A 23,682-nucleotide genomic window follows, 5' to 3' on the forward strand; every position below is an offset into this window, starting at 1 on the left:
CCCAAGCATAGTGGCAGCCGTAGACAGCTATGCTTCTCTGCGATGCGTGTTGGGATGCCACAGCATCAAGCTTTCAGAGACAGAGACAGAGAGGCATGTGATTGTTGAAAGCACTCGCATCCAATGTTTGGAACGACATCAAGACGCAAACAACATTGAGAACGCGAGACAGCTGCAGCGGCGGCAACGGCAACGGCAACAGCAGGAGCAGGGGCAGGAGCAGCAGGTGCGACTGGTGAGCCCGGCGATGTTGTGCTTTCCTTTTACGGGTCTTTCTTCCACCGCCTTTCCACTTGGTGTTTCTTCTGGGCGTTGGTCCCCGCCTTCAGGAGGCCTGATCTGCGAATGGAAGCAAGCGAGAGACATACCCTATTGTTCTTTTTATATAGATTTCAAAGCTCGAGACCTGGTTGTCGGGAAGACTTTGGGGGGTTGTCGCAAATCGAGCTTGTTCGGGGGGTTGCGCGGCAGCAGCGATGGTTGCGCTTCTTATGAAGAAATTCTAGGTTTTCGGAATGCGCGCCTGCAGTCAGAGCTTGAGGGTAGGGTATCTGGTATTAGAGGCTCTAGCGAGGGCCGAATCGAAAAAAAAAAGCTGTGTGCTTGGGTAGGAAAAGCATCAGCAAGGCGCAAAGGTGGTGAAGTTTAGAATCCTGTACTTCGGTTTTATTTGTTTGGCGGCAACCCCAAGACCAAGACCAGCCTTGCAACCACAAAGCAATAGTGTCACGGTCAATTGTGGGATGGCAGTTTCTTAGCACCAGGGGTCGCAACGGCAACGGGCTCACGGCTCTGGTCAAGGCAAATCACCCCTACCATTGGGCAGCGGCAGGCGGTCGCGGTCGGTGGAGCCCATGTCATTGTTTTAATCAATTGCTGCTCAATTTGGCGGGGTTGACAAGTCCGCTAGGACGGCTACAGAAAGGGCTAACTATAATAAAAAAATAAAATAGCTATTTTTACACTAAAATTCCGATATATCGACCCCCCCGACGCTTAATTCCGGTTAATTTTATTATTATCGATATATTTAATATACCTTTTAATTGTTAATATTAATATTAATAGGAGAGAATTAATGTTAATTATAATTAATTAATAGTTATTAATTAAGAGTAAAAGCTGGTTTAAAGGTTAATTTAAATACCGGCTCTTTAAATATTAATTTAAATGCCGGCTATTTAAATACTAGCTCTTTAAATATCGACTACTTGAATATTAACTTAAATACTAGCTCTTTAAATATTAACTAGCTTAAATATTAGCTTAAAAGTATATAGCCCGATCGGCGACGAGGGTAATAGAAATACGGAATTAAACTAAACCCTTTTAATCAAGTTAATATTCGAATTAACATTCGTCGCCTATCGAACTCTTAAACTAATATTTAATTAAAGTTAAAAAAGGTATATATATACGCTTATAAAAAGCCTTAAAAGGTATTAAAAATGGTTGGATTAAGGGTAATTTAAATAAAAAATAGTAATCTTATTTTTTTATTATAATAAACCCTCTCTATAGCCGTCGCTAGCCAGATCAACAACCCCCCCTGTAGGTGACGATGCTACAAACTAGGGCATACTACTACGGCTTGGAGAGAGCATTTCCTCATAAGGCTCAATGTTTACGCCTAGATGCATTCGATAATACGAGTAAGAATTGCCCGGAAGGAATGCGTCCCTTTTCTTTTTCAACGATATCTCTTTGACCAGCAAGCTTACGACAGATGTTCGCATGCTACATCCTGTCCTTGGACAAAGCAGATCTTGCATTTTTGAAATGTCTGTTGTCCTTTGGTGGTTGATGGACAGCAGGTTACTTGGTGGATACCCCTAAGCTTAGCCTGGCAGCCCAATATGGACGGCCGCCTGGCCTATGTGTTGACTGCAACGTTTCCGACTGGGGCAAAGGATATCAACAACCACCCCTCCTCGTCGCCCATTGCCACAGGAACCAACATAAGCCTGCTACACGTGTAGGCCGGCCTGGGGTACGGCCTGTAAACGCTGTCATTTGGTTAAATTGATACAGCATGCATTTTGCTGTTTACCTTAACGGATTGAAATATACAGGTATATGTTCCTTTGGACACCAGTGAGATATTTCCAATGACGCGGTTCGATGTTTTTGGTTCTGCTGTAGAAATCCGAATTAGGCGACATGCTGCAACCCAATATCACCCGTTCCTTGTTTGCAACCGCTCTCAAAGTCTCTTCCGCCCAATCCGACCAGCAGGCCATTTCCTCTTGCATCAAACGCCATGATTATGACGTTCTTGCGATACTATGAAATGCTACTACTTATGAGGACTTCCCCCTGACTTGCCCGCGTCCCACGGACAGCAAGTCACGTCTAGTTGATCTGTACTATTCCGTTCAAGGTCAATGCAATCCGCATACTGTCAGGCGTAGGCGGCCGACACCTACATACATATGTATCTTACGGACAAGGTGACGAGTTCGGATCCGAGTCCCCAACCATCAAGCCACGCATTGTTGCGGCTGCGTGCGTCGAGCACGCGGGGCAGCATCCACATAGCTCAGTCAGCTGCCGCATGTGCCCTGGATCACGGGAGTTTCGTTGTGGAGTTGTCAAGGCTGATGCGAGTCCGGAAGACCAGGAGAGCAAAGTACAAGTACTAATGAAAGATAGTTGTTTCATCAAGAGGTTACTAGTTCTGTTTCTGAGGTTATGATAACGACTGAGACAGTGCTGTCAAGCTGCAGCATCGTGAAGTTCGCTGCCGACTTTCAAGTCAGATGTTTCATCGCAATCGAGGATGATGATCGTGATGCCCGCGTCTTTGCTAACAGTACCCGTTTTTACAACAACCTCCCAATCTAGAATTTGGGATTTTAGATTGGGGTCGAGGTGAATCCTATGTCCAACGTTATATGCTTCCATACAGTCATAAGAAAGACACGGAAGAACATAGTACGATCCATCTGCGGCGTTTAGGGTATGAGCAATATGTTGGGGATGGCTCTCCGGGCTTATCATTTCCAGGTCTACAGAGGTAGGTAAGCTGACAAAATGAGATTGGTAACTGTGAATGTAACTGGCAATTCATGCTTGTCCATCATTTTGAACTGCGCTTCAGCTCCCATCATGCCAAGCGCATTACTCACTTGCAACTTCCTCTCACCACGCCACACACTATACACCAATTGCAAATAAGGCAAAGACACGGCTGCAAATAGAACTAGCAGTACGGCTAAAGCGAACCGGCTTTCATCCTCTTCCAGGCGATTTTCGAAGTGCCATCCTACACCAAGTTGGGGTCTGACTAAGTACTGTCCCTTAGAGTGGAGAAACCGGCTTTCCTGTCTCGGCCTGCATGTTTCCTGCGATATGTGTCATAGCTGCTCGTTATAGGATATCTACACATACGGAATGCCCAAATAAAGAGAACTCGGCTCAGTCGAGAATAAAACTGGATCAGTCACAACCTCTGAACATCGATACATTACCCTTCGAAATTCTGAAAGGCAACAACTCGACAAGCTGGACGTGATCTTAAATCCTCGCTGAACCTCGAATCTTAGACAAGATGTCAGGAGACATTCCTTTGGGTGTCAGTGTCGACACTCATGCGGCTCCCCCGCCTCAACGGCAGACCATTGAGGGCACATTTGCAAAGTTGGTGCCGCTTCAGACGTCCCACTCCCAAGAACTGTACAAATTTCTTTGCGATGGATCCAAGACCGCGACCTTCGCCTACCTAGGCGTCGGCCCCTTTGAGGACGAAGACGAGTTCACCAAGCACATCGCCAGTATCGCCCCCTCACAAGACCCATTCTACTTCACCATCATCACCAAGCAGGCCCTGGCCGGCGGCGAGGTGCCGGCGGGCTCCGCCGTGGGCTACTTTTCGCTGCTCAACATCGACCGGGCCAACCGCAGCGTCGAGATCGGCTGGGTCACCTTCTCGCCCAGGCTGCAACGCACGACGATCGCGACGGAGGCGCTGTACCTGCTCATGAACTACTGCATGGACACGGACGACGGCCTGGGCAACCAGCGGCTCGAGTGGAAGTGCGACGCGCTCAACGCCAAGAGCCGCCGCGCCGCCGAGCGCCTCGGCTTCGCCTACGAGGGCACGTTCCGCAAGCACCGCATCGTGCGGGGCCGCAACCGCGATACCGCCTGGTTCTCCATCGTGGACGACGAGTGGAGCGCGCGGAAGAGGGCGTTGCTGGCCTGGCTCGCGCCGGAGAACTTTGATGACGGGAAGCAGGTCCGGAGCCTGGAGGCGATTCGGAAAGAGATGAAAGAGTGAACTGGCTCAGGAAACCGAACGGCATGCGCAGTTTTCGTTTGACCTGTCCCTTTGATGCCCACGATAATACAGCTTAGGTCAAGATCCGTATAAAGACTTGATTAATAGTCGTGTACAGTCAGCTTGCTTTAGATCAGACGTTACTCCTACCCTCTGCCTCTGTTCCAGTGTTTTCATAGCAACGGATATTCTTCGGGTCACTTATTCCAAATGGGATTGCGGAAAACAATGCCTTTCTCTAGGAGTTTCCAGTTTATGGCGATCTTGTCAAATCGCTTCTCACTAAGCAGGTTGCATGAATCTGCGAAGTGCTCGGCCTGGGCCGGACTCCAGCTGGTTCGTGAACCGCCATGTACCTAATCTTGCCGCGCTTGGCCTGTTTGAGCTAGCGTCACGTCAGCGATACAGCCCTCCCTGTTTTCCCGCGCGACAGCCCGAGTTCAAGTTGGTACCCGCTGTTAGGCTTGGGGCTTGGACCAGGTGCACACACCAGCAAGACACGTGTGAGAGTCGCACTTTGAGTCTAAATCTAGGTAAGCACCCCAGCAGCCCAGCTCGGTTGCTAATTGCGCAGGCCAGAACCAACCCAGCTCTCGCTGCCCAGTACAGTATGGTTGGTACTTTTTGCAAGCCAACCAGCGCTGCCAGCCGCAAAACCAAGTCCCCCCCCCGGCGCCTGCCGCTCACGCATGATTTGGCCCATGCCCCGATTCCTGGGCATCTGCGACCTGGCCCAGTTTAGAGAGGGTAACAAGCGTAATAAGCCGAGATCAATGTGTGCGTGCGCGTGCGCGCGCTGATGACTGCTCCTGAATGCATGCAACGGTATTGCTGCTGCTGCATTGGATGCAGTTGAGTTATCGTATCGTCAGGCCGAAGGAATGGCCATTGATAGATCAAATTGGAATTGTATCTAGCACAGGTTATGAATAGATGTGACTGATTCTAAAGTGAGGCAAGGCATCAATTGAGGCCAATTCAATTGCCTTGCAGTGCAGCAGTCAGTTCCATAAGCCGCGCACTTACTCGCCAAAGTGAGTCGAGTTGCATCTTAGGCGCATGCAGGCAATAGGTACAGGTTATGTACATACTGACAGGCATCAATTGCGGCGGGTTTCCTCGAGTAACAGGAAAACCCATTCCGATTTGACTGCACGATCAGGGAGACTCCATCCACAAACCCTCTCCCTCCCCCTCTTTGCTCACTGTCGGGCATTTTGTACGTAGTTCCCCCTCTACGAACCCCCCACAGCAAGAACAAGAACAGGAGAGCACAGGAGTGAGAGCGAGAGATTAAGAGAAGGAGAGTCAGAGGAGACGACACATTTCACATATTCAATTTGGGGGGAGTTCCCAAGCATTCAATCTGCTCGAGCCCAAATCTGCTATTTTACCCGCAACTGCAGCCCCCCCAGGTTGTTTGAGTTCATGTAGCGCAGACGCTTGCTACAGTTGTCTGTCGACCGAACCAGACCCTTCCTTCCCTTATCCAGCTATCTCTCTCTACTGGTTCAGCCGGGACATCCCCAACACCTTCGTTTCCGCCGGCTTTTTGTTTCATAGCCTTTACTACATTCGCATACCCTCTACGTATTGGCATTCTGCATCTCTAGACGGATCGGCGCGGAACAAACACCCCCAAGATACCCAAACCTGTCCGACGGCTGCGCTGGCCCGGATGGACTGCGGCGCAATCTGATTAGGCATTTGCATACCCTGTCTTCCCGACGAGTTAACCAGTGTTGCACAACCATCACGCCCATCGCCCCAGGGTCGCCCTTCTACTTGACCAAACACCCGCGATAGACGGTTCAGCCTTGTCCCCAACTCTAGAAAGGCGCCTACACAAAGGACCTTATCCCACATTGCGACCACTACGTCCCCAAAAACACCACCACCACCGCCCGTAGCCCGATTGCAACACAGCGCCTGCTGGCTTCGTTTCCGATACGCTCCGAGTCACATCAACACTTTTTGTGCCGGAACAACTTCGACCAATCGGTTCATACAGGTGACGGTGACGACAAGGCATCTCCGTATGCTGACCTACACGCTCTCGTACAGAGCCCATCGACATCCTTAACCTCGCATGTCTGGCACCGGTGATTACCTCCCGGTTCATTTGTCTACACCAACAACCCCCCAGACGAAAGGGCATTGAGCCCGCCCAATACCTTCACCATGTTTTGGAGATTTGGCGGTTACGCCAACATCTCCACCATCGACACGATCCTCGATAAGCAAGACTTCCAACTCGAGGACCTGCTCGACGAGAGCGATTTGATTCAAGAGCTTAAGCAGCATAACACGAAACTTATCGAATACCTCCGAGAAGAAAAGGTCCTACAGAAGCTACTCGAATATGTCGTCGCGCCCAAGCTAGAGCCTGTAGAGAATCCCGATGAGGACAAAGATGAAGAGGAGAAGAAGGGCAAGTCCCGTCTGTCCTTCGGCCGGCCGCGAGCATCCTCCAGCGCTACTAACGACGGCGAGGTTGCCGAGGATGAGGTCGAGAAGAAGCGCAACCGGTATGCCTACGTCGCTGCGGAGGTCCTTTCCTCTGACAATTGGTCCATCTACGAGGCGCTCATGGAGAGTACCTCGCTGCTCCGCAACTTCTGGAACTTCCTCAAGCTACCAGCGCCCCTTGATCCTCTGCAGGCCAGCTACTTCACCAAGGTGAACGAATCTTTGTTCGACAAGAAAACCGAGGAGATGCTGGACCTGCTCAAGTCTTTGGACAGCGCTGTCGCCGACATGCTGCGCCATGTTGATTGCCCCATGGTCATGGATCTCTTACTCAAAATCATTAGCCTGGAGCGAACAGAGAGTGGTCAAGGTGTGGTCGAGGTGAGACAACATGTGTCCATATATGATCATATACATGCTAACCAGAATTATACAGTGGCTTTATACCAAAGATGTCATGCCGACTCTACTCTCCTTCCTGGGTCCTGAACACAGCTGGGCTACACAAACATCCGCAGGCGATTTTATCAAGGCCATCATTACGGTATCGGCCAATGCTTCCCAGAACGAGCAGGCTTGCATTGGCCCCAACGAGCTCACGAGGCAGTTGGTCTCCAAGGACTGCGTGGAAAAGCTAATTAGCTACATGCTGGGCGGTGGAAACCCTTTGACCGTAGGCGTGGGCATCATCATCGAGGTGATCCGCAAGAACAACTCGGATTACGATCCGGATGTTGGTTCTGACAACAACGCCCAGCCCTCCAGTCGCGATCCGATCTACTTGGGCAACCTCCTGCGCATGTTTGCGGAGCACGTGCCCGATTTTATGAACCTGATCATGCACACGCCTGCTCAGAAACAGCGTTTGGAATCAACCTTTGGAGACAAGATTGAACCTCTCGGCTTCGATCGCTTCAAGACCTGCGAGCTCATGGCAGAGCTCCTGCACTGCAGCAATATGGCGCTGTTGAACGAGGTCGGGTCTGAGCAGGTCATCGCCGGACGGGACGAAGAGAGGCAGCGGTTGCGGGCCGAAGGTAAGCTGGTTATGAATCGTGGCGATGATGCGCAATCATCCGCGGAAGATCTTACCATGCGTGGCCGACACTCCTCTCCCGATGACGGACGCCGTCTTGAAGTAACCAATGCGTCAGACGATGATGGCTTTGAAGAGGTTGCGCCATCCGGCGAGATGACCGAGGACACATCCCATGAGTTCGTCAAGGCCGAGGACGAAATACTGCCTCCCGCTTCCTCCGCCTCATTCCTCGACAAGGACGATGAAGATTTCGTGGATGAGCCTCTGAGCTCCCCCAGGCTCAATGTTCATGATCACACAGTCCATGAACAGGAAGTTCCCGAATTCGAGAACCCCGAGTTGGTCGTAGCGCCTCTATCTCCCAAAAAGGTGCCCATTAGGACTGCTGCTCCTTCAGCGGAAGGCGAATCTTCTGTTGAGCAGGCCAACGAATCGACCAGCGAAGCCCAGCCCGCAACTGCGCCTGCATCTGCGGAAACATCGGCACAGCCCACTTCCGAGGCGAAATCGACACCCGGGGACACTTCTGATGCAAAGGAGGATGTCAAGTCTAGCTCAGATGCCACTGCCTCAGGGACGGAGGCTAGTACAGAGGAGCCGAAGACCGAGACTATTCCGTCCAAGTCAGAGCCGACACTCGGCGACGAAGATAAACCAGCCGAGGTTGCTCCCCTGGTGATTCGGAGTCCGGATGCTAAAGAAGCCGAGATCGCTAAGGACGACTCGGTAGCGGATGTCACGACGACACCAGGTTCTGCACCACCTAGCAAGACTGACGAAGAGTCCATTGTTGTTGGCCACAAAGCTGAGTCGAGTGAAGCGCCAGCTGCCGCCGCGGCACCTGAAGAGCCAGTGGAGCCTGTTGTTGGTGACTTCCTAAAGATGCAGTTTGTGAAGCATCAAGTTGTCCCTACCATATTGGTAATTACTGAATTCCCTCCACTCTTTATCTTTAAGTGTGCAATATGCTAACTAAACCCAGACGTTTTTCTTTAAATACCCCTGGAATAACTTCCTGCACAACGTTGTATATGATATTGTTCAACAAGTATTCAATGGCCCTATGGATCGTGGATACAACCCCACTCTGGCGATCTCCTTGTTCGAGGCAGCCGATGTCACAAATGCCATTATCAAGGGCCAGGTCGCCAGCGAGACCTCGCAGGCACAGAACAAGACACGCATGGGCTACATGGGTCACCTCACTCTGATCGCCGAGGAAGTGGTCAAGTTTACCGAGCGCAACCCTCCTGAGCTCTTATCTGAGCTGGTCCTCGATCGTGTCATGAGCCAAGACTGGATCAACTATGTCGAGGGCGCTTTGGCCGAAACTAGGGAACGAGATAATGCCATTCTCGGCGGTGTGCGACCCGAGGTCGCTATGAGCAACCGGGCCGCTATGGCCGGCAATGGTCTTGGTGGCATGGGTCTATCAAGTCTTGGTCTTGGGAACGCTCAAGGCGGGTCGAATGCTCTGGCCGAGGCAGGTTTGAACGGCGGGGCTAGCGCGGAGATGCCGGATAACGGTAGCGGAAGCAGCCTTGGTCCTTTCAGTATCAGTTCTGGTCTGCTAGGCTCAGGCTTCGGTAGCTCTAGTGACGAGGACGAGGACGAGTCGGAGGAGAACGAAGAAGACGTCAATAACGAGGTTAGTAATTCGTCGGACCCTACCGCCAGCGAGACTGGTGGTGGCGGTTCGGACGATGTTCCCTTACCACCAGCCCCTTCCCCCTCTCATGCTACCCTATCCCCATCCTCATCCGAGGAAGAAAGCCCTACAAGCAGCACTTCAGGACCTGAGGCTGCTACACTGGCACTTAATTCCATCTTGAGCGGACCATCCACTTCGACCTAGAGAGGAGAAGGCGGAGTGTCGCTGCGAGCGGGCAGCCCCGAAGGCGAGCCTCATGCGAAGCGTCGGAAGCTATTTCCCTAGCTGCTTAACTTCCTGGCCACCGCCTGGAGGTATTGCTTGGCCATCTGGATTTTCTCCGGTCGAGGATTCTTTGGATTCGGGCGTCTAAGGACAAAGCGGCCATTTCACATGCTGCCCAGTCCATACCTTTCTTGATCCCTTTTCTGGCCATTCTGAACAGCTCCTGGAAGCCTTTGGCGGCAGTCATGTCAGCATATAGGATATCAAAAGCGATCAGATAGCAGCAACAGCGAAGGATGACATCACTCACAGTCTGATCGGGTCACCCACTTCGCCTTGCGTGACAATATAAGACTGTGATGTTGAACCCCTTATTGCTATAGCTGCTATGAGCCCTGCCGCATTCCACTTCCCTCCAAACTCCCAAATCATTGCAGCACATTCGATTGGTCATTTGAACATAACGCGACATGTTGCTAACTGTTTCTCTAGTTCCGTGCTTACACCGATCCTTTGAATGCTTCCTCATCATCATTGGATCCGCCTTCTATCCCACCACCTCCCCCACCCCCGCCGCCGCTGAACATCCCGCCTTCCCGTGCCCGTCTGCAGCTCGCTGCGCGCCTCGCAATGCATCAGAAGAGTTCCGTAGCCGCCTCGTCACAGTCAGCCGAAATCGAGAACGGCGATGACGACGACGACGAGTTGAAGCTCACCCGGGAACCCGACAGCATACTTCGGGATCCGTTTGGCGACGATGCCGAAGAAGATGATGAGGACAGTGACGATGGTCTCGGCGAAGGTGGCGAGGGCGGATCCTGGAACTCGCAAGGCCGAGGCAGCTGGTGGAGAGGTGCCCTGACACGTGGAGGAAGCGAGAAATTTGGTGACGGAAGAGATGACGACTCGGATTCCGAAAAGGACGAAGCCGCAGAAGATGACGACGAAGAGTTCGGGGATTTCGCCATGCCCGAGGTGGAAAAGGAAGGTGGTAACGGCGAAAAGGCCAACGTTATTGTCAAGCCACTGCCCCTGCATCCTCCCAATCAGAACCAGAAGAGCTCCACATTCACCAGCCTGTGGCCATTCAGCAGTCCGGGCTTTGGCTCCAAGGACAAAGAGAAGGAGAAAGAGAAGAGCAAGGGAGAGGAGGAAGGAAGCAGCAGCAGCGGTCAGAAGGCAACAACGAGCGAGATCACGGGTGACGATGGGGAAAAGATCAAGAGAACCCACGAAGCGACATCGAGGACCAGTATTGAGGACCCTGATGATGAAGAGGTCGTCGTTTAGGAAACGACCAATGAATGGAACGCTATGGATGATGACCCGACCCGCGGCGTGGAAGACGATTACGTAGCGGTGCGTCCGGGGCGCACGTGGCTGGCAAGGTCCCCGCTGGCAAGGATTCTTAGAGGTTGAGAGAAGGGGAGAAGGGTCGATATGGAACGCCGCCGTGGTCATGAGCGGTGCTGACGATGACGACCTGTGATGTCGTATTTGTGTTTGTAATATATATGTGCTTGTACCCTGCGGGGTCTAGGGCGATCTTATCTTTTGGCTGTTGCTGAGGTGGTGGTTGTGGCTGTACAGTATGCATGCATCATGGAAACGCTGAGACGGTTCTTTCTAATGATCGTTATATGATTCGATGGGCCAATTATGTCAAGGGATATGTATGGAACGTGTAATTTGATACGATATTGATTGTAAGTCTTGGACTAAAGTAATACACATGAATGGTGACAGTAGTGAACCTAGTAGAAGAATGCTTGCTCTGGTCTCCCCCAAAGACAGAATCTAACTCTCTATCTCTCTCTCTCTCAGCCGGCATCGAGCTGCTTCAGGCTCTGCATCTTGGCGGCCGCCTCGGCCATGGCCTTGTCGTGCTCCAGCTGCGCGATCTTGGCGTGGGCGTCCCGCATGGCCTGCTCGTGCTGCCGGGTCGTCTCCCGCATGGACTCCTGGGCCTTCTTCATGGCGCCCTCGTGGCCCTTGGTGTAGCGCTTGAGCTGCCGCCGCGCTTCGGCCATGGCTTCTTCGTGGCGCAGTTGCCGCACTTGGGTTTTCTATGTCAGTGTGTTGTGCAATGGAAGGGGGGTCTAACGAAGGGGTTACTTACTGTTGGCTTCGGCTTCGGCCATGTTCTTTTCATGGTCTAGTTGCTGGACTCCAGGGGGGAATGTCAACATTATATCAAGCTGACAGTTGGGTTACAGAGGGTAAGGGAAGGCAACTGACTTACTTCGCTGGGTGGCCTCGTCCATGGCCGACTTGTAGCTGCTGCCGAGGCTGCGCATCTTCTGCTCGCCCTCGGCCATGGCCTTGCGGTGCTCTTCGGCTAGCGCCCGGAGGCGGAGGTCGCTTTCGGACATGGTGGTGTCGGTGGGACCACCGGTGTTGCCCGACGGTTCTTTCCTTCTGGCCCGCATGGGGTGGTGTGTGTACAAGTAGTGCAGTGTGTAACCTGGCGAAGGGGGCTCTTAGAGCCAATCAGATGGTTTGCTATAAGGAAACCTCTCTTTGGTTTCTCATGGGTTTGGTCATAATGAGTGGATAGTGGGTTGTCGTTGTTGTTGATGTTGAGTGTTGGTTTACACTGGCAGACAGAAAGTCAAGCAACACAAGCAAAAGCAGGGCAAACAGCTAGCTATTGTCTCCTATTGCAGGCAAAGAAGTGTATTCCCCGATCGAACGGGCATGCCATACATCGATTGATGTTGTGTCTCCCCGGGCAAGCAAAAGTAACGCTGATCTGCGATTAATGGCAATCTATGGAAACAGGAATACAAGGAATTGGAAAGCTTGTTACCGGTTGCTGGCGGTGGGGCTGCCAACGTTGGGCAAGATTGTGGTTTGGTTATGACGTCATCGCGTTTGGCTTGCTCTCCCTAATGAAAGTCACAGGCAGAGATGTTACTAACCTCTTCTCGTCATGGAGTACAATATTATACTATTTGAAGCGACCAGGTATTGATATATTCAGATAAAAAGAACATATAATGGCATCCACATTGCCTTGTTGATCTGGGGTCAAAATGTCCGATCAAGCGAGCTTCGGCTGGTCCCGAGAACTACTTCACCAGCATATCCATTAAGTCCAGGCCAAGAGAGAACATACCTTCTATCGTTTCCCCAAGAAGTCGTTACATACATGCAGTTTATTCGCTCTCAGATTGGATCTCACCACCAAGGCCCTGTTATGTTCATCGACATGGGTGTTAAAGAAGGCCAATACCACCCTAGAATTAGAACGGACGTTGCTCGAAGCTTCACCCGGCATCCGGAGGTGGGGTCCCGCTGTATTTCACCCCATGTACAGACTCGTGGGGCTTTCCAAGGGTGCCCATGCGGAGATCCTAGCTCGGATTACTTCCGGCCATGGCGGCGCAGAGGGAGGTGAAAGACTCGTCCGGGACTACCGGTAGTGTCATCTGAGCCAGACAACTGTGTTGAACCCTGGAGGCAACGGCTCGCTCATGCTAGATAGAATCTTTTGGTCGCCTGGCAGGAACTGCCTTATTGATGTCCTCGTTCCCCATTTCGTTATCAACACATCTACGTTGGACCGTATCCTGACATGCTCGGTCGATGCCTGCCTCTGATGTCCAGGGTGACGAGAGACCTTGGATAGTATGGGCGTGTGCCATTCATGAACACTGGGTCGGCCGAGCCGAGATGAGCTTCACATCAACTGACTCGTGGTGCGTGGGACAATGGGCCGCGGATCATCGGCTGCGGTTCAAGTTTCCCTTTCACTGAAGAGGCGATAAGGCTTGCGGCTGGGAAGAACCAATCTCATATGATCTTTATCCTTCAGCTACCGCTACACACTCCTCGAACGGCTTCTATTACTGGCAGGGAACCCTTCATCATCGATTCTCGATGGGAAACAAGGCGTCTCGAAGGCGTGGCAGTCCTGTCCTCGCAGATATCGACGTGACTCGGCATTCGTGCTATTCGTGCTATTCGCTCGTTTCCTGGACTGGATGGGCCCGCAGAAGAACGTTTTCGACGTATTGGTTTCGGAATCGATCACGGCTGGGGACTTGGTTGCCGGGAAATGATAGGGCTTGTCATTGCTGATGGCTGAACAAGGTGGCATGTCGATCTTGAGGATGGTAATTATTAAGCAGTGCGAAGATGGGTTAAATTAACAAGGCACACACACCATCTTTCTACATATTTGGTACCCGTTTCGGAATGAAATAGAGCGGCGGGTCTCTCTCGGGAGGTCGTGGGAGAAGAGGCGTAGTACAGTGGAAGCTGTCCGTCCTCTTTGTGAAAGTGTGAGTGATTGTAATGTGAAGTTGTCGATAGGGCAAAGTTAAGAAGGCGTGCTTTCGCACTACTAATATGCGTGCGTAGGTAGGTTACGTTTGATAAGATACATGTACCTGGTATCAAACCTCTTTCGCAGCTCTTACTTGGGGGCTCGGGTCATGGTGTTGTTGGAGCTTTTTAGGACCTGAAAGTGCCGACAGAGGTACTTCAACAGCTCAACCGCCTCACCGTTCCCTACGATCCAGACCCTCAACACCTTTTTCGCATCCCCTACGGGTACGGTCTTCCGTCATCTGAAAAGCACGCCCGTCGTTCTTTCAGGTGGCGGGTTTTCGTATATATTGCCTTGGAATTTTCTCTTTCTGGTTATTTCTCAGTCTGCCCGCCTGTGGTCAACCCACCAAGTCACTTACTGCACTTTGCTTGAGCTTCTATTGACCCGTTTACCACTTGGCTTTTCCTTCCTCCACCCCACAAGGCGTTTTCTTGGTTACTTGGCCAGGTTCACCTCCATCTGGTATCAATTGCTTGGTGCATAATTTCATCTTGCTTTTGCTACCACGACAAAGGTTTTAGTCATCCTATAAATTGCCAAACGCAACCCTCGACCATTCACCTTTATTTTCACTTTGCTATAGATCATCTCACATATGATCACATTCCTCAACCATGGCAGTCAACGACCTCTACTCTCGCTACAAGCGAGATACAAGGCACATGTTGTACTGGCTAATAAGGGCGTCAAACGACCTGATACAGTCGGGCGCGGCCGGTTCAGCCAATTTGAAACTGAACACAGACGGCAAGCCTAAGGTTGCGGACATTGTGAGAATGGCCTGTTTGGTCGGCAGACACATTCAGCCGCCTGATATCCCATGCACCATTTTCTGGTTGTTCAGGGCTATCATTCGAGACAGAACTATCCACCACCGGGATTTCTTGCCAGCCCACGGTGATGACGCTGAGCTTGACGCCGACATCCAGAAGAGCAATGACCGACATTGGGCCTTTATTGAGGAGCTCTCGAAGGCCCTGGAAGCGCTTGGTGGCTCTTCCGAGTTACCTCAACACGGAAATGCGAGTGAGCATACACAGAAGTCGATACAGCATGGCTTGGATGAGCTTGTGCACTGCGCGAATAAGTTCAGTCTGCTCAGCACCTGCGATGGCAACACTACTGATTCGAGTTCTGACGATTTAGGCCCCCAGGCTCCTAATAAGCAAAAGCGGTCCAGAAAAACCAAAAAGAAAAACAAAGGAAAGCAGCCCCAGAAGAACAGACTGCAGAAACACGCAGCTGTTAACCAAATTGATCTTGAGAAATGTCGCATAATCGAAGACGACATCGATGATATCAAGGATAATGTCGAGTATCGTATGGCCGCCCGAGCCCTGGCTCAAGAATGGATTGATCTCAGAGGGTCCGTCCAGGGTCAGTGGTGCTGTGTCGTCTACGACGGCACCAACAGTGCTGTTGCGGCCGGCGTTGCCAATGCGGCCATCGAGATGCTTCAGCGGTCAGAGCTCGTATTGCAGCTCGACTTTCCCGAATACGCGTATTATCACGCTGTCATGAACTCCCTCACAAACCGGAATCCCGAATGGAGGCGCATGGCGGTCAATGTTGCTATGCCCGACAACAGAGATCAGATGGCTGTCCACAAGGTGGGCGTAGACGTGAAGGAACAGCTGATGGTTCACGCCTATGAAGCCTTGCTGGAGTTCCTGGACGATTTCCGAAAGACTCGCAGTGGTAAGCCGACCAAGGCAATGTTGGCCCAAATCCAGGACTGGGATCCCTTTTACGATCTGAACGAAGCCAGTGATGGGGAGAGGGTTGCGTGGCGCCGGTTATACACCATCAACTGGCTTTATGACCTTGTCAATCGCTACTCTGCTCCTGCGATTCCAGGCAAAGAAAAGCGTCGCGAAAGATATGCCAAAGATGGCGTCGACTGGTCCGCCAGTGGGGTTGGAAACCATCATCGGGGGGTTCCAGGACTAAATGAATTCGCAGGCGTCATAACGACCCTTGCGATGCAGAAGCCAGGGTCAGATTTGCATTACAAGATCATGCCCAGCCACGTCTTTCGGCTGCAATGCCTCGTGGATGCCTTTACTGCCTCCCGTGGATGGGTGGTTTCTTTTATTCATGGACACCGTACCTGCATTCCTTCAGCCACATTCAGCCCGCGACGCGATCTCAGTACCTTCATTGGTACCGAGCAAGCCAGACCTGCAAATGGATGGCCGCAGGCTGTTCAGCTGTTGAAGCTGGTATTGGCCAAAGAGCGCACTCGATTCGACGATCCGACCCGGTGCGCGGACTCCCTCAAAGCTATCGAGCTTGTGCAGAACGACTTCATTGAACAGCTGGGCGATCCAAAAGACATGGACTCTGTTCCTGCTTCGCGGTTCAGAAAACACCACATAAATGGTCTATGGGAGTTCTCCCCTTTCCTTTGCGGTGCTGGTCTGCTGGAGGGGCTGGAAATATTTCACGTTCTTGGTGTCAGCTTCTGGAATGATTTGAACGTGCCCATTCTGCTCATGCATTTACACAATATGCTATTGCAGGCAGGTTACATTAAAACGCCGATTGATCTCTATTCCAAACTTCCTGGATGGTTCTTCCCGGAAATGCTCCGGACAGACATGCCCCCAACGTCCGAATTCCATCAAGCACTGCTGGCTCACCTTGACGCCAAGAGCCGCAAAGCGTCGAAACAGCGTCAGTCGAAAAAGCAGCAGGCGAAAAAGCTGCAGTCGAAAAAGCTGCAGTCAACAGTACCAAATGTAGTGAAATCCGCAATGGACTTCTACAAAATGTTCGAGGCAGAGAGCAATCCATACCACAGGCCCAAGACCAAGTTGAGTATGTGGCGCCGTGCCAGCTGGAACCCCGACAGGATACACGACGAAGAGGTGCGGCACAGCGTGTTGTTTGGAGTTCGGCTTGCCCAAACAGAGCATGTTGTCGATCCCAGCACTGGTGAAACGAAACCCCAAGACACGCCGTTCGTGTCAAAGATGCTCAAAGAAACCTCGAACAAGCCGGAAGACCTTCTTAAGGCATCAGAGACAACGCGAGAGGTCTTGGCTGAGGCCGCGGGACCCGCTGGTGGGGAGTTGCCGCTCTACATTCGAGACAATTACGAACCGGGGGCCGCTATGCTCCCACAACTCGGAAGACAACGTTACTCGCGATCTCCAGGGTGTCCTGACGTCGAGATTTCTCCAAGGAAACTACTAGAACTTGTGAGCCAGGATCTGCGCAGCGACATCCACGGTATCAGGCCGATGTCGGGTCTCAATCTCATCCGCCTGGCGGTGCACTTCATTTTGCTGTTCAAGAAGATTGAGGAATCTCTGGAGAAGCAGAGGAATGAAACTTATATCGAAATCTACGAATCGGGAAAGGCCTGGAACCGGCCGAAATCAGTGATGCTGACGTCTGCGGCACTCTGTGGATACGACGAACAATGCTTGCGGACTATGGCGAAGGCCTTTGAGAGTACACAACACGAGGCCAAGGATTTTCAGTACTGGAATAGTGCGGGTGCTCCTACATTTGCCAATCAGAATGTCTCGGCTTGTATTATATTGTGAGGCATTGGCGCTTGCTGCCAGACGAGCCATCTTCTCTTATGGCATTTTGGATTATGTCTGGCAGACCCTTGGACCGCTCTTCCTGCTTTGGCGGCTTGACAGTGGTTGCAGAACTGGTTTATGGCAGCGGGCCTAACTTGCCAGTTTCTCTAGAGCTCGGGCAGATGGGAGGATATAGATGTACGAGTGTTGGGTAGCCAGATACAGAGGTTGGATTCTCACGAACACGAAGGCGGGCTGTGATTGAATACAGTTGCCAACAGCAACTGGATGGTCGGCATAGAGAGTCTCGGTACATGTTGGATATGATCAATAGACGTGTATGGCCATGCTAGCTACATGCTCGCTATTAGCTAAACTGTGACGGGTGAGACATCTGGACACTGTCAACTTGAGCTCTATCCATTGACCAACTGAGATGGATGGTATGCGTCAGGGTGGTCACTCAGACAGAGCTTTTCCGGTCAATATTACTACTGCATTCGTGGATTCTTTCGGCATCAATGCTTTTCAGGGAATGATTAGCCCGAAAGGTGTGTTAGCCATCAATATGCAGATGTCGACTTGCGTCGGCATTCGTACTGTCTTCCTGGACCGGATGAGCTGGATGGAATTACAGAGTCGCGCTTCGGTGTCTTCGCTTCTCTGTTACCTACGCTGGGGGGGCTTGGATGCGAAAACGACATGAGCAGCTTAACATTGTCGCTAAGGACTGAGCAACATGGAATGCCATTTTTGAGACAAGGAGCGTTGATGCTGGATTGGATAATGTGCACCATCTTGTCTACAAATCGCGGGACCTGAATCATACTGGAGACAAGAGACGCCACTCCATAGATTGTGGGAGAGGAAGTTGGATGCTGTGGTAGCTGGCAGCTCACACCACCGTCATGGGCAGGTAGGCATCTCGTGATAAGAAGATGTATAGCCAGTACCAGCGATTACCTACCTCTACAGCTCTTACTTCAGAGGTGTTTCACTTCGGTCGCTCACCCACCGCACATTTGCCCCGCGATACAGTACTTCAAGTCGAATTGCCTGAAAGTACAGCTAGCCATCCCCTCGGTAAGCTGGGGATTTCCTTCTTCAGTCTTTTTGACCCGAGGTTTGCTTTCCAACTCTCTTACAACCCACACAGCGAAATTGATTGAACAGCTTCAGTCAGTTACCCAGAGAACGCGCCAGTCCATCGATTGCTTCGCTTTGCTTTCTTTCCCTTGGACTCGCTACCTTTCACCTTTTATTCCATCCGGAATAATTGCATATTGCATCGTTCCCATTCCCATCGCTTCCCTTCCTGTGAACAATTACCCTATAGGCCACACACCGCAAGCATCACTCCTTCGCTTCTCTTGCTTTATTGCTACAGAAACCCCAGATATCGGGTTGTTCAGCGTTGAGGGTCGCCGAATATGGCGGCCCAAAGTCTCCACGATATTTACACGCGACAGACTACATACTTGCTACACTGGCTCATTAACACCTCGAACGGTATTATTGAATCACGCGAGGATGGCTATTTTGATATGCGAGTGAATACCACCGGCGAGACAACAGTTGATGACATCCCGAAGATGGCTCGTCTCGTTGCCGAGAACTTGAACTCCTCCGAGATTCCCGATCTTGCCATCTACCTGTTTGACGCCGTTATCCAGGATCGGACGACAATCCACAAAGCTTGGGTACGGTTTGAGAAAAGCACAGAGGAGCCAGATCCCGAACTCGTGGAGAGTAACAAAAAGCACAAATACTTCATTGATCAACTCCTTAAAGCATTCACCGCTCTCGATGGTCCTTCAAGACTCAGCGAACAGAAGGCCTGCAATGCCGCACGACCTGGTCAAGATGACCTAAACGAACTTGTGCGCTTTACCAACCGATTTAGTGCACTGAGTCTTAACGGTGACAGTCGAAGTGACAGCGGCCAAAGTGGCGCCGAATATGCAAGTCGCCAGGCCAGTCGCCCGGCTTCAACGAAAGGACGGCAGAAGTCCAAGGGTCAAAGAAAGAAGACAAGGAAAGAAAGGGGGAAATGGAGGAAAGGAGACTCACAGGAGAAGAAGAAACAGCTACCGCAGGAAGACGCAGCTGCGAAGCCATGTCACAACGAGATCCCCCTGGAAAGTTGCCGGATTATCGGCGACGTTGACATTGCTTACAACATGGCTGTCCATGCCTTTACCAGGAAATGAATTGAGCTTCGAAGTGAAGTTCAGAACGCATGGATCAACGTCGTTGATAAGGGCCTCCACAGTGTCGTTGCAGCTGGCGTCTCCCACTTGGCCGTCGCCATGGTCAAGCAGTCGGAGGCGGCACTCGCAGTCGATTTCCCGGGGCGCGAGAACTACCAAACTGTGATGGGCACTTTGACCGGAGGAAACCCTGACAAGTGTCGCGTCTCCCTGCGTATCACTGGGGCCGAGCTTGACATTAGAGAACGTGCCATGGTTTATATATTTCGCGACCTTGTGGACTTCCTCGTCGACTACTCCAGTTATCCCCATGGCAGGCCCACGATGCGAATGCTGGCCGAAATAGAGAGTTGGGATCCCCGGTTCGACCTACAGCGAGCGAGACCGGCACAACGAGTCGGGTGGCGTCGCGTTTACACCATCGAGTGGCTTTACGGACTTGTCGATGCCTTTTCCTCCACGAATTAGAACGAACAGCAGCTCTTTGGACTGAAAGAGTTTGCGGCCACCGTCGCCTTTCTCGCCGAGAACGCGCCAGCGAACGACATTGGCCGCAACATTATGCCGCGCCACGTCTCCCAGCTGCAGTGTACCGTCGATTCGTTTACTATTTCGCGCGGGTGGTTCGTGTCTTCTCGCGGACATATATTGAGCAGTCCCAAATATTCATTTCACTCAAGACGTGATATCAAGCGTTGGATGCATGACCAGACCTCTGCGATTGACCTTGGACGCTTGAACAACATAGATCGTCTCAAAGTACTCTGTGAAGATGACAGCGCTGCTCTTGGCGCGGCCAAATCACTTGAGAACGTCCACCTCGAGTTTGTCGGTCAATCGAGAGGTGCGGATGGTATATGGGAGGTTTCCCCTTTCACCTGTGGTGCGGGTCTACTGGAGGCGCTCAGTATCTCTTACTCGATCGGCCTCCGCCTCATGGATGACACGCAAGAGTGCCTATTACTTATGCACCTACACAACATGCTGGTGGTGAAGGGTTTTCTCAAGAAGCCAATTGAGATTTATGCGATGATCAGTCGGTGGTTGGCGTCGACGTGTTTCGGAGGTGCCGGGACCCCAAATTCAGGCTTTTCTGAGGCATTCCTCGCATGTATCAAGACTCCGGCGGCTCGCAATAATGCCACAGATGGACAGTCCTCGAAAGGAGAAGCCACCGACACCGCTTCAGACACCCACCGCGATGACGATTGCGACACAGCTACAGAAGGACAATCGTCAAAACGAAATACTGCCGAGACGGCTACAGACGACGTCCCCCACATGCTGGAGCCCGAAGTCAACGGTTATTTTCAGACGCATTCGGTCTTGAATCTGTGCCGCCGAGCCAGTTGGATCCCCGACAACATACCCGACGACGAACTGTGTCCCGCTTCTAGACTGTATTCATATCGGGTCTCCCACACCGAACCCACATTCGACCCTGTAACGGGCGCTCGAAAACTACAAGAGACACCACTCGTGTCGAACGCCAACAAGAAGGGCGTCACTGAGAGGATGCTGATCAGCAAGTGCCAGGTATTCTGGGATCGGAAGAAGAAGGCCCAAGGCAACCAGACATCGAAAACGCCAGGCGGATACGAACTCCCCTTGGGCAACATGATGGCCCTGCTGATGTGCGACCTCTCCAACGACATCGAAGGCAACAGGCCCCGAGCGAACCTCAACTTCGCGGCGATCGCCGCGCACAGCGTCTCGGTGTTCCAGACGATCGAGTACGATCTATACCGGATGCGCGACCCGCTCTACATCACGGCTTACGAGCGGCGGAATCCTTACGGGTGGGGGAAGCGGGTGGCGTTCACGTACCTGGCGCTCTTGCGGTAGGACGAGGGCTGTCTGAAGGCCGTGGCCGCCGCCTTTGAACGGACGAGAAAAATTGGCGGGGACTTCACCTACTGGGCGGGCAAGAAATCCCCACCGGCTCGGGAGCCCTACGATCCAGACTTGGGCAGGTTTCTTGACGCTATGTGCCCTATAATGTAGGGGAAGAGCAGTAGTGCTGCAAGTATGGGAGTGGTTGATGGGGAAATGGGTAAATGGTACTCTTGCGTTGACACTGCTCTTTGTTGTTTCTGAACTCGGAGACTGAGGCCAAATGGCGACAGGATTGGTTATGTTTGGGATTTGGATACCCACGACAGATCACCGCAATTGGACAGCGGTAATTTGGATATAACTGCAAACAGCAAGCAGTTGGGTCATCAGTGTATGCGACACAGGTTAGGAAGTCTCCGTACATGTAGGGATATCAATGGATATCTACGAATCCCCGATGGGCTTTTCTCCCAAAGGGAATGACTTCGATCGACATGAATGCAAATTCAGCTAACACTCGAGATTTCTACTGTAGTCCTATGGCACCGGCACTGACATGCAGACAGTCGATATCTTGGGTCTTGTAATGTAATAATAGACTTGAAGAGTTTGGCCATTGTCCAGTCTATGTGAACGTAGAATCCAGCATGCGCATACTGAGCTACGTGTGAGCGTTTCCGCCCTAGCAGCAGTGTAATCTCATAGCGGTAGACAAAGATCAACCGCCAATTGGGAAGCGAGTTGTCCACCTGCTAATGGCAATGTCGCATGCGTGGATTGAATATCGCCGTCCTTCTCGGCCTCCATTGCGACGGCCCACTCTCGGTCAGGTCGCAGGTCGCCGGCCATCTAGCATGGTCACCGACCCCATCCGCGATGGAGAAAAACACCCTTGCAGCCGGGGACTGATGGGGACTGCTTCTCCCGCAACACCAACCTGGCCAGCGTGGTTGTCATCTGGCTAACTACATAGAACCATAGCGTGATCTCTAGAGGATGAATGCCGGACGCCATGATTGACCTTTTGGTCGCCGTTTATGCTTATCAGTCCTTAGCTTTTAAAGTTGGAGAGGCTTACTATTACTTTAGTCGAAAGGCCTGAGGAAGGCTAGAAAGGCCCATCTTCATCGGAAATATGGGCTGCCTTCAGGCCCCAGCTAGCGTTTACTATAATAATCTACTATTACCGACAGTAACTTTACATATGTACGTACTCATTTCAAATGCGATGCGCGATCTGCCCCATGTAGGCTGACTTGCTACATACTACTACATCCCAGTCACAGCTCGGGGTCCATAGCGAATGAGATGACGGGAGCGTACTGGCTGGCTGACTGGCTGACATGTATCAGGTTGATCGATTGAAAGGGAACCCCACCACTGTCAGTCAGGTGCGGGCGCACTTATTATAATTTGGTGCTTGGTGCTTGGTACTTGGGGATCATCTTTTTAATCCTTGTCCACAACAAGGCGAGACCCGCGAACCATGTGAGCTAATAAGCGCGGTATTCACTTTACTGAACGAGCGCCTATCGGGGGCCATGCTAGTTGCCGTGATGACTGTGTGCACGAAAAGACATAGCCCAACGGGTGTGTCTCATCTGGGCTGCTGCTGCTGCTAACGGTGACGGAGGGGCCCAAGACGCGATATTGGGAATCCATAGGCTGGCTGTCTTCGATCCGAAGACTCCGGGCCAGTCCCGACTGCCCGATGATTCTCGGGGAATCGATGCATTGTTATTGTCAGTTGTCTCACATTTCTTCTGGTAGCTCGTCATCGACTCTAGGACTCCATACACGACGGCGGCAGCTACGGCAAGGCCGGGGAAGATGCACGGTGGGGTAAGTGGTGGCAAATGCAATTGATGGGAACAGGAGGAGAGGAAAAGGACGTTGTAGCGCTCGAGTGAAGAGCCTCTCGGACTTTCTAAAGAAGCGATACGTGTCCTCCCTCGGCATATCGCGGATGTACACACTGCTCTCGGATTGCACGGGAAATGGCCTAGAGATTCCACGTGCGGAGGATTGCAAGCCGCCGGGCGCGCCCAACACTGTGGATGGATGTTAGAAGGAAGCGGCTGAGCTGGATATTTATGATTTC

At 51.8% G+C, this 23,682-nt stretch overlaps 5 protein-coding genes across 5 annotated transcripts; 4 read left to right on the plus strand and 1 right to left on the minus strand.

Moving 5' to 3' along the window:
- Window positions 1-3,550: 3,550 nt before the first annotated feature.
- PG985_008159 (uncharacterized protein) lies at window positions 3,551-4,279 on the plus strand (the record flags this gene model as incomplete). The annotated part of the gene is made up of 1 exon (XM_066827927.1): window positions 3,551-4,279. One exon carries the CDS (start codon window positions 3,551-3,553, stop codon window positions 4,277-4,279), a length of 729 nt encoding a protein of 242 aa, XP_066682839.1.
- A 2,181-nt stretch (window positions 4,280-6,460) lies between these two features.
- On the plus strand, window positions 6,461-10,953 carry PG985_008160 (uncharacterized protein; the record flags this gene model as incomplete). The annotated part of the gene is made up of 4 exons (XM_066827928.1): window positions 6,461-7,129; window positions 7,185-8,708; window positions 8,770-9,435; window positions 10,156-10,953. The coding sequence occupies 4 exons, from the start codon at window positions 6,461-6,463 to the stop codon at window positions 10,951-10,953; spliced, it is 3,657 nt and encodes a 1,218-aa protein (XP_066682840.1).
- Window positions 10,954-11,483: 530 nt separating this feature from the next.
- PG985_008161 (uncharacterized protein) lies at window positions 11,484-12,092 on the minus strand (the record flags this gene model as incomplete). The annotated part of the gene is made up of 3 exons (XM_066827929.1): window positions 11,484-11,719; window positions 11,783-11,818; window positions 11,906-12,092. 3 exons carry the CDS (start codon window positions 12,090-12,092, stop codon window positions 11,484-11,486), a joined length of 459 nt encoding a protein of 152 aa, XP_066682841.1.
- A 2,521-nt stretch (window positions 12,093-14,613) lies between these two features.
- Window positions 14,614-17,553, plus strand: PG985_008162 (uncharacterized protein; the record flags this gene model as incomplete). Its single annotated transcript, XM_066827930.1, has 1 exon — window positions 14,614-17,553. One exon carries the CDS (start codon window positions 14,614-14,616, stop codon window positions 17,551-17,553), a length of 2,940 nt encoding a protein of 979 aa, XP_066682842.1.
- Window positions 17,554-18,965: 1,412 nt separating this feature from the next.
- Window positions 18,966-21,590, plus strand: PG985_008163 (uncharacterized protein; the record flags this gene model as incomplete). Its single annotated transcript, XM_066827931.1, has 3 exons — window positions 18,966-19,721; window positions 19,770-20,141; window positions 20,214-21,590. 3 exons carry the CDS (start codon window positions 18,966-18,968, stop codon window positions 21,588-21,590), a joined length of 2,505 nt encoding a protein of 834 aa, XP_066682843.1.
- Between the last annotated feature and the right edge of the window lie 2,092 nt (window positions 21,591-23,682).

Source organism: Apiospora marii (genome assembly GCF_038362585.1).
Source record: "Apiospora marii strain CBS 49790 chromosome Unknown utg000005l_segment0_segment0, whole genome shotgun sequence".
Lineage (NCBI taxonomy): Eukaryota > Fungi > Ascomycota > Sordariomycetes > Amphisphaeriales > Apiosporaceae > Apiospora > Apiospora marii.